This window comes from Mandrillus leucophaeus, unplaced genomic scaffold (genome assembly GCF_000951045.1).
Source record: "Mandrillus leucophaeus isolate KB7577 unplaced genomic scaffold, Mleu.le_1.0 Scaffold235, whole genome shotgun sequence".
In the NCBI taxonomy this organism is placed as follows: Eukaryota; Metazoa; Chordata; class Mammalia; order Primates; family Cercopithecidae; genus Mandrillus; species Mandrillus leucophaeus.
This window is the reverse complement of record NW_012102421.1, coordinates 59,965-70,963: the sequence shown is the minus strand read 5'-3', so window position 1 is coordinate 70,963 and position 10,999 is coordinate 59,965. Positions and strand designations below refer to the sequence as shown.

Below are 10,999 nucleotides of genomic sequence, written 5' to 3'. Positions count from 1 at the left end.
TGGTAGCTTGATGGGAATGGCATTGAATGTATAAATTACCTTGTGCAGTAAGGCCATTTTCACAATATTAATTCTTCCTATCTATGAGTATGGTATGTTCTTCCATTTGTTTGTGTTCTCTTTTATTTCACTGAGCAGTGGTTTGTAGTTCTCCTTGAAGAGGTCCTTTACATCCTTTGTAAGTTGCATTTTATTCTCTTTGAAGCAATTGTGAATGGAAGTTCATTCATGATTTGGCTCTCTCTTTGTCTGTTACTGGTATATAAGAATGCTTGTGATTTTTGCACATTAATTTTGTGTCCAGAGACTTTGCTGAAGTTGCTTATCAGCTTAAGGAGATTTTAGGCTGAGATGATGGGGTTTTCTAAATATACAATCATGTCATCTGCAAACAGGAACAATTTGACTTCTTCCTTTCCTAACTGAATGCTCTTTATTTCTTTCTCTTGCCTGATTGCCCAAGCCAGAACTTCCAACACTATGTTGAATAGGAATGGTGAGAGAGGACATCCCTGTCTTGTGCCAGTTTTCAAAGGGAATGCTTCCAGTTTTTGCCCATTCGGTATGATATTGGCTGTTGGTTTGTTACAAATAGCTCTTATTATTTTGAGATACGTTCCATCAATACAGAATTTATTGAGAGTTTTTAGCATGAAGAACTTTTGAATTTTGTCCAAGGCCTTATCTACATCTATTGAGATAATCATGTGGTTTTTGTCTTTGGTTCTGTTTATATGCTGGATTACATTTATTGATTTGTATAAGCTGAACCAGCTTTGCATCCTAGGGATGAAACCCACTTGATCATGGTGGATAAGCTTTTTGATGTGCTGCTGGATTCGGTTTGCCAGTATTTTATTGAGGATTTTTGCATCGATGTTCATCAGGGATATTGGTCTAAAGTTCTCTTTTTTTGTTGTGTCTCTGCCAGGCTTTGGTATCAAGATGATACTGTACTCATAAAATGAGTTAGAGAGGATTTCCTCTTTCTATTGATTGGAGTAATTTCAGAAAGAATGGTACCAGCTGTCAACATTAGATAGAGATTTTCAAGGAGAGTTTCAGGGGCACAGGACTAAAAAATCGGTACTGCTGATTGTTTGGGGATGGAATCATGGGGGCAGAGGGAAATGATCTGTTTGTGCCTGAATCCGCCTTTAGGTGGGGACCAGGTGACTGGCTGAGCCATTAGTCATGGGTATGAATGATGTCAGCGGGTTGCCAGAATGCAAAGAATGAGAAACATCTCAAAAAACCAATCTCAGTTTCTGTAATAGTGATGTTCTCTATAGGAGAAATTAGTTACGAATTTTGTAAACTCTGGGCAAATGACATTTGAGCAGTAAGGGATTATAGAAACTGTGCCTACATTTTAGCAGAATTCACTGCCCTCCTATAATCTTACTCTCAGGGTCTTTCACCAGTTTTACAAAGGCAATCCCTGAGCAAAATAAGGGTATTAGTGTTAAGGAGGAACTATTATCATTCTTGCTTCAAAGTTAAACTATAAACTAAAATTCTCTGATGGTTAGCCTGGCCTATGTCCAGGAATGAGTGAAGACAGCCAACCTGAGACTAGATGCCAGATGGAGCCAGCCATGCTAGTTTGCTATCACTATTGTAATCTTTGCACTGACTCACCAGGATGTCAGAGGCTGGACAGGTCTGCAGTCTCCAAAGCCCATGGGCTAATTTCACCCATTTTACTCATGACTCCATCCTCAGCCCACTATGGAGCTTGCATTCTCCAGTCACTTCCTAGAGACTTCTGGTTTCCTGTCAGGCATATAAGAAGCTTGAAATTTGTCACTCGGTTAACAGTAAGTACACAGTTGAACAAACTCAAAAGTTGACAACTCGTTAAAATACCTCAGAGATGGCCAGGCACAGTGGCTCACGCCTGTAATTCCAGCACTTTGGGAGGCCAAGGAGGGCGGATCACGAGGTCAGGAGATCAAGACCATCCTGGCGAACACGGTGAAACCCCATCTCTACTAAAAATACAAACAAATGAGCTGGGCGTGCAGGCGGGTGCCTGTAGTCCCAGCTACACTGGAGGCTGAGGCAGGAGAATGACGTGAACCCAGGAGGCAGAGCTTGCCGTGAGCCAAGATCCTGCCACTGCACTCCAGCCTGGGCAACAGAGCGAGACTCCATCTCAGAAAAAAAAGAAAAAAAAGTGCTGTTAGAGAAATGAAGAATGCTTTTGATGCTTACTAGTAGAATGCACACAGCTGAGGAAAGAATCCCTAGCTTGAGGATGTGTCAATAGAAAGTTCCAAAAAGGAAACAGGAAAGTTCAAAAAGAGTAGGGGAAAAAAAAATGAAGCAATATATTCAACTTCATGTTTACCATTTTGTATTGACGATAGCAATTTTTAAATTTTGTAGTTATGGTACAACTATCAGGGCCGTAACGTTCACGAAATGGGAATACTGGTGGGTTCGGGGACCTGTTGGAGGTGGCCCGCGGGTGCTATTTAATGATTTTCCGACCTGGGCCACATTCGATTGTTTCCTTATGATGATGCCATTTTCATAAGTTGGGATTCTTCGTGTGGGGGACACATGACCCAGTGGAATCTCACTTAGACTCTTCTTAATTCACACAAACTTAAACTCTAGTTGTATTTCCTGAGGTTGAGAGAAAATGAAGAAAGCACTTCACATACCTGTTTTGGGCTCCTCCCCATTTTTCCTAACACTGCACAGAAATTAGAAACAGGGAGTTCTTTCTATATTTACTAACATAACACACATCACTTCTTTTAATTCGGCATCATTCCTCCCTTTATGTAATTGACACACTGGCCACTTCTGTCCTTTTAACGGGACTCTTTCTACTTAAGGACTTGCTAATTTCAAATCACCTTTGGCATCTTTCTTTGAGCATAATGTGATCCTGTTGGAATTCACCCCACACCTAAACCTTAATTGGGTATCAAGAGAAATACTACTATCAGCAATTCATCTTAGATATTTGGACCATCAGTAAACATTTCCACTTATGACAACATTTTAATGTTTCCCTCAATTTTTGTTTTGTTTTGTGTTGTTACTAGAGTCACATCATAACATGAGGTCTAAACTCCTGACAAGTTTTTATGGGAAAATTACAATATTACAAATTGAACATCCCAAATCCAGAAATCCAAAATCTGAAATGCACCAAAATCCAACACTTCTGACCTCTGATGTGATGCTAAAAAGAAGTGTTCACTGGAGCATTTTGGATTTTAAATTTTCAGATGTGGGATGCTAAACCATTACATCTACTGCAAATATCCCAAAATAAAAAATGTTAGAACCCCAAAACACCTGGTTTTAAGGTTTCTGCATAAAGAACACTTTATCTGTATGAACTATAGGCATGAAGCTGTACAGGAGATCTCTAGAACCTCCTCATCCTGCATAACTGAAACCGCACAGCCACGGAACAATGCCCTATTCCCCCGACCCCAGCTCCTGGAAACTGCTTATCTACTCTCTGATTCACCCTGGAATCCACTGAGATGAGGTACATAGAGTAGTCAAACTCACAGAACATTCACAGAGTACAATGTCTAATGAGAAAAAGTATCTGCAGGAATTCTTCCCAAATATTGGTCTAATAGCCACCAAACACAGGGTCCATGAGGGCCAGACTTCCATCATCAGTTCATGCTCGCCCTTTCCACCAGTCAGTTCTGCATTTGCAAACATCCACATGTATTTCTAGAAAGATCCACATGGTCCTCACCTGCTCACTACAGTGGGAAGGGAGCATCATGGATACAGAACGGGGAACATGGTCTTGGTTCAAAACTGTCAGCTCTTGCCTGTCCCCTTCACTCTTTGTAGGTCATTCCTTGGACTCTACTCTATCTTTAGAGGTCATTGGCTCCAGTCAGTCACTATGAGACAGCTGGGAAAGCTGCCTCACCTTGTGGCTCCACTCCCTGATGACTGAACTCAGCTCCAGGCTTGACTCTGGTCGCCCCTGTGTTATTTCTGCTCAAGTACCCAGTCCCAGGCCAGGCTTTCCAGTACCCAAAGGGTTTAAGGACAATGGGAAGTTCCATCATCCATATCTAGGATGCCCTTGGAAAGGGGAGCTGCAGAGAAAACATACCTTGGGGGGGCAAAGTAAGACTGAAACGAAGAAGATTCCAGCACTGCATGCTCCAGGTGAGGACCACAAGGTGGGCCACGCATGCAGTTGGAGAGGGAGGGACTCAGAGAGGCACCAGGGGCTGTGACTGCTGGTCTCATGTGTTTCCATGACATAATGCTGCTGCTCAATTCACACTTGAGAAAGTCTGTGCTTCTCCCACATACAGAAGGCAGCCTCACAATCTCTGAGCCCCCAGATTGCTATGCATCTGTTTTGTAACACACACACCTGCCATGGGCTTTTAAGGACTTGGGTGGACTGAGAAGTGGGAAATGCCATCTCTGATTGAAAAATGTCTTTGGAGGAATCAAAGGTGCCACACAGGGCAATCTTCTCTCTGTTATCTGCACAGTGGAGACTCCCAAGCCCTCCATCAACAGCAGCAACTTAAACCCCAGGGACGGCACGGAGACTGTGATCTTATCCTGTGATCCTGACACTCAGGACGTAAGCTACTTGTGGTGGATAAATGGTCAGAGCCTCCCTAGCAGTCGCAAGTTGCAGCTGTCCGAAAACAACAGGACCCTCATTCTATTTGGTGTCACAAAGGATACTGCAGGACCCTATGAATGTGAAATGAAGAACCCAGTGAGTTCCAGCCGCAGTGACCCAGTCACCTTGAATCTCCTCTGTAAGTATCTTCTGTTCCTCTGTGAGCCAGGCTGCCATACCATATACACATGGCCAGAGGCCAGGCATCTCACTCCCTCTCAGGTGCAAGTACAGAGACCTTTACCCCTGGACATCAAAGCTGGCCATGATGACTAAGAGTAGGCTTAGGCTTGAGCGACAATGGGAGAGAAGAGGCTGCTACTGTCATGGGAGACTCAGGGTCCACAGATTATGATGGGAGAAACAGGTGAATGTCTCAAGCTGCAGATCAGTGAACACAGCAGGGATTTGGCTGGAACTTCAGTGTTGTGACTTAGCTCACAGGTTCACTGTAGCCCTTCCACAGACCAGGATTTTCCCTTCCCTCTAGCAACATCACCTGTGACTTTATTCTCTTTGCTCCAGATATCCTGGATGCCTCCACCATTTCTTCTTCATACACCTATTACCATCCAGGGGAAGTCCCCAAGCTCTCCTGCCTCACAGACTCTCACCCACTGGCAGAGCATTCTTGGCTGATTGATGGGAAGTTCCAGAAATCAGCACAAGTGTTCTTTATCCCCCAAATCACCAAAATATATAGAGGGGTCTATATCTGTTTCATCCATAGCTCAGCCACTGGCGGAACAAATCTCATAATCAAGAGGGTCATAGCCCCTGGTAAGTGGATCCCTGGAGCACTGGCAATATGTTTTCCAGTGAAGTCTATCTGGCTATCAGGGAAGAGCCACCTGCCCTCTGCAAAGGGAGAGGGAAAATCAAAAACCCAGGACAGGGAATATGTTTCTGCTCCAAAACAACCAGATTTTGCCTGTCCCCTTCACTCTTTCTAGATCATTCCTTGCACTCTGCTCTATCTTTGGAGGTCACTGGCTCAAGTAAATCATCATGAAACACCTGCAAAAATCTGCCCCACCTTGTGCCACCACAGCCTGATGATTGAACTGACCTCCAGGTTTGACTCTGGTCTCCCCTGTCTTCTTTCTGTTGAAACATCCAGTCCCAGGCCAGGCTGCTCAGTATCTTCAGGGTTTCAGGACAATGGGAAGTCCCATTATTACTCATCTCTAGAATGTCTTTGGAAATGGAAGCTGCAGAGAAATCACATCTAGCGGGGCAAAGTAGGATGGAATTTGGAAGGGGCCCAGCAGTTGCACATTCCAGGTAAGGAAACCAAGGTGAGCCAGTCAGTCAGCTGATTAGAGAGGGACTGGGAGGTGTAACAGGGGCTGTGGCTCCCACTGACATGTCTGTCCATGACCCAGCACTGATGTTCATTTCGCACTTGAGAGTCTGTGCTTCCCTAAGACATAGCAGGCGGCCTCATAGTCTTTGAGCCATTAGATCATCATGCATCCGTCTTGTGACACATGCACCAGCTATTGACTTTCAAGGACTCGGGTGGGCTGAGAGGTGGGAGATGCCAACTCTGACTGAAGGATGCCTGTGGAGGAATCAAAGGTGCCACACAGGAAAAACTTCTCTCTGTTATCCACACAGCAGAACTGCCCGAGCCCTACATCACCAGCAACAATTTCAACCCCATGGAGAATAAGAATGTTGTAGCCTTAACCTGTGAACCTAAGACTCAGGGCTACACCTATGTGTGGAGGGTAAATGGTCAGAGCCTCCTGGTCAGTCCCAGGCTAAAGCAACCCGGTAAAAACAGGATCCTTATTCTAACCAGTGTCACAAGAAATGACACAGGACCCTATGAATGTGAAATACGGGACCGAGTTGGTAGCATCTGCAGTGACCCAGTCACCCTGCATGTCCCTTGTATCTTTAGTTCCTCTGTGGGCAAGGCCACCAGCTAAAATCCAAATGACCAGAGATCAGGCATCTCAGTCTTTCTCAGGTCCAAGTACGGACACTTTTATTTCTGGACACCCGAGCTGGCCATGACTCCCTGCCCTGGGAAAACCTGGGTAGGCACAGCCTCAACCAAGAATATAAGGGGAGGGGATGCTTTTGTCATGGGAGACTTGGCATCTACGGCTTGTGATGGGAGAAACAGGTGAATACTTCGGGCCTCGTCTCAGTGAACACACAAGGGTTTGGCTGGGCCTTGAGGGTGTGTCTTAGCTCAGAGGCACACTGTGTCCCTTTAAGAGACCAGGAGCATCCCCTTCCCTTGGATGGCATCACCTGTGGCTTTATTCTCTTTACTCCAGATGGTCCAGACGTTCCCAGCATTTTTCCTTCACGCACCGATTACCATTCAGGAGAAAACCTCTACTTGTCCTGCTTCGCGGATTCTAACCCATCGGCAGAGTATACTTGGTCGATGCATGGGAAGTTTCTGCAATCAGGAAAAGAGCTCTCTATCCCCAAAATTACTACAAAGCATACCGGGATCTATGGTTGCTCTGCTCGTAACTCAGCCACTGGCAGCGAACGTTCCACATTCAAGATGATTGTAGTCTCTGGTAAGTGGATCCCTTCATCACTGGCAATAGGGTTTTAGGTGGAGTCTATCTGCCTTTCAGAGAAGAGTCAGGAAAACATTTTTATTCCCAGCCTGTGTCCCATGGGCAGAAGCAAATCCTAAATTCTCCTCCTGAACCCTCTCAATTTGTCTCTATAGACTCTCTTCTCCTTGTTTTTCTGTTTTCTCATGGCTGACCTTGTGTCCAGCCTGAGAAAGGTTGAGAGGGAACTTTGTCAGTCCTGAGCCCTATGTAGTGGCAGAGTCTTCATAGAGGGACAAGAAGGAGAGTCCTCAAGATCAAGTTGCTTGTTGCTGTCACCGACACATCCCTTTCTGCCACGTCTTTATTTTCTTTTACTTACTCCATGAGCTACAAGGAACATCTGAGGCTTTGAAACAAGCTCAAATTTTTCCCCCAAATGAGAGGAGGAAGCCCCTTGGATGAGAGAGGAGCAGCTCAGACTGCTGCCTGCTCCGCTCTGGGCTTCTCCAGTGACTGGCCCTTCCTGACTCCACCTGGTGTGGGACCAGCATGTGTGGAGAAAGAGCCCTGGTGGCCTCTCCTGAATTCGGCTAAATCGAACTGCCAGTTGAAGTGAAGGCTAGGTTGCAGGGAAATTAGAAGAGAGGGAGCCTTGGGGCAGACTCTTGAGCTGTGTTATGGCTCTGAAGTCACCGGCTGTATGAGACTGTTGACACAGCACGTGGGACACAGCAGAGAGGACAGTGAGTGATGCACACTTGTAGAAATAGGGATATTCACCTCTGGGGGTCTGCATGGCAGGAAAGAGGCAATGCCAAAAAGTGTGTATTTATAGAGTATAAGACTACCAGGACACTTTATATATATCTAATATAAGACTTATCTTTAACTATTTCTAAGTGTGCAATTTAGTGTTGTGTAACCATGACACTATCCATTTTCAGAACTTTTTCCTTATATCATATTAAACCTCTGCACAAAAGAAATGTTGATTCTCAATCCTTCTCCCCCTAACCCTTAGCACCCACCATTCTACCTTCTGTCTCTATGTAACTGGCTATTCTATCTTTCATAAATGGAATTATATAATAATTATCCTTTTGTGTCTGGCTTATATCAGTTAGCATAATGTCTTCAAGGTTCATCCATTTTGCACGATGTATTGGAATTTTATTCCTTGTTAAGGTTGAATAACATTTCGATGTATAGATATACCTTGTTTCCCTACCCACTTATCTTTCAATGGACTTTTCCGTTGCTTCCATTTTTGGCTATTGTGAGTAATGCTTCTCTGAACATCAATGTGCAAATATTTGTTCAAATTTCTTTCAATTCTGTAGGGAGTATGTCCAGAAGTGGAATTGCTGGATCAAATGGTAATTTATTGTTTGATTTTTTGAGAAACAGCCACACCACTTTTTACAGTGGCTATAACATTATCCATTCCCATCAGCAATGCACTAGAGCTCCAATTTTTCCATCTATTTGAAAACACTTGTTGTTTTGTGTTGTTGTCGTTGTTGTTGTTTATCAAAGCCATCCTAAAGTGTGTGAGGTGCTGTCACATTGTGGTTTTGATTTGCATATCTCTAAGTATTCGTGATGCTGAGGAACTTTTTGTGGGCTTATTGGATATTTGTATATCTTCCTTGGAGAAAACTCAGTTTTAATCCTTCGTTCATTTTTAATTGGGTTTTTGGATGTTTGCTGTTGTTGACTTGTAGTTTTTCATGTATTCTGGAAATTAATTTTGTATCCCACATGTAATTTGCAAATATATTTCTCATTTCATGGGTTGCCTTTTTACTTTCTTAATAATATTCTTTGATATATAACAGGTTTTGATTTTTAAGAAGTCCAATTTATCCATTTTATTTGTTGCCTATGCTTTTGTTGTTACAACCAAGTGATCATTGCGAAATCCAATATCATGAAGCTTTTCGCCTATGTTTTCTTCTAAGAGTTGTATAGATTTTTCTCTTACATTTAGATCTTTGATCTATTGTAGGTTAATTTTTGTATGTGTTGTTAGGTAAAAGTTCCACTCATTCTTGCCCTTGGATATCCAGCTTTCCCAATATCATTTGGTGAGAACACTGTCCTTTCCCCATTGAACGATCTTGGCACACTCGATGAAAATCATTTGGCCCTATATGCAAATATTTCTTTCTGGACTCTCTGTTCTATTGCACTAATTTCTATGTCCTCCTTTATGCCAGTACCACACTGTATTGGTTACTGGGGCTTTGTAGTAAATGCTGAAATCAGGAAGTATGGGTCCTGCAGCTTCTTTCTTCCTCTTCAAGGTTGTTTGTCTATTTAGAGTCATGAGATTCAATATAAATTTTAGGACAGATTTTTCTTTTACTACAAAAATGTCACTGAGATTCTGATAGGAAATGTATTGAATCTGCAGGTCACTTTGGGTAGCTTTGTCCTCCTAACAATACTGAGTTTTCTAATTCATGAAAACAGAATGTCTTTCATTTTATTGATGTCATCATTAGGAAATATTTTATGGATTTCAAGTATAATCATTTCACCTCTTTGGTTCAACTTATTCCTAAATAGTTTATTCTTTTTGATATTAATACAAATTAATTTTTTTTCTTAATTTCCCTTCAGATTGTTCATGGTTAGTGTATTGAAATACGACTGATGTTTGAATGTTGATTTTGTATTGTGCAACATTACTTAATTCATTTATTAATTCTAATATGTTTGTTCCATCTTTAGGATTTTCTACATATAAGTTCAAGTTATCTGCAAACAGAAATAATTTTACTCCTCTCTTCCAATTTGAATGTCTTTTCTTAAATTCTCACCTAGTTTTTCTGACTAGACCTTTCAAAGCTACATTGAATAGAAGTGTCAAAAGCAGCATCCTTGTCTTGTTCCTGCTCATACAGGGAGAGCTTTCAGTCTTTCTCCACTGAGTATGATATTAACATTGGGTTTCTCACATATTGCCTTTATGTTGAGGTGGTTTCCTTCCATTCTTAGATAGAACGTTTTTATTAAGAAAATCATTGAGTTTCATCAAATGCTTTTATTGATTCAATCTTATTACTGATTATAGTTCTATTCATATTTTTGTGTTTTTCTAGAAATTTGTCTATTCCATCTAGGTTATACAATTTATTGGCATACAATTATTTACAGTAATTTCATAATCATTTTATTAGAATTGGTAATAATCACTTCATTTTCTTTTTTCTTTTTCTTTTCTTTCTTTCTTTCTCTCTTTATTTTTTAAGACAGAGAGACAGGCTCTTACTCTGTAGGCCAGCCAAGGATGAAATATAGTGGCGTGGAATCTTCTCTGCTTTTATTGATTCAATCTTATTACTGATTATAGTTCTATTCATATTTTTGTGTTTTTCTAGAAATTTGTCTATTTCTGTCTATAGTGGCGTGGAATTTGTCTATAGTGGCGTGGAATCTTCTCTGCGCCACTATATTTCATCCTTGGCTGGCCTACAGAGTAAGAGACTGTCTCTCTCTCTTAAAAAAGAAAGAAAGAAAGAAAGAAAGAAAGAAAGAAAGAAAAGAAAAGAAAAGAAAAAGAAAAAAAGAAAATTAAGTGATGATTACCAATTCTAATAAAATGATTATGAAATTACTGTAAATAATTGTATGCCTTATATGTACCATATGACCCAGCCATCCCATTACTGGGTATATACCCAAAGGTTTACAAATCATGCTGCTATAAAGACACACGCACACGTATGTTTATTGCGGCACTGTTCACAATAGCAAAGACTTGGAATCAATCCAAATGTCCATCAGTGACAGACTGGATTAAGAAAATGTGGCA

The 10,999-nt window shown here is 41.8% G+C and overlaps 1 protein-coding gene across 1 annotated transcript in view; it reads left to right on the top strand.

The window, feature by feature from the left end:
* Positions 1-7,232, top strand: part of LOC105541163 (putative pregnancy-specific beta-1-glycoprotein 7) — a 13,914-nt gene extending 6,682 nt beyond the window's left edge. Inside the window, exons 3-5 of the mRNA XM_011982068.1 lie at positions 4,506-4,784; positions 6,266-6,544; positions 6,940-7,232. Of these exons, the coding sequence (XP_011837458.1) occupies positions 4,506-4,784; positions 6,266-6,544; positions 6,940-7,232 (851 nt within the window). The remainder of the gene's footprint in view (positions 1-4,505; positions 4,785-6,265; positions 6,545-6,939) is intronic.
* Positions 7,233-10,999: the final 3,767 nt, after the last annotated feature.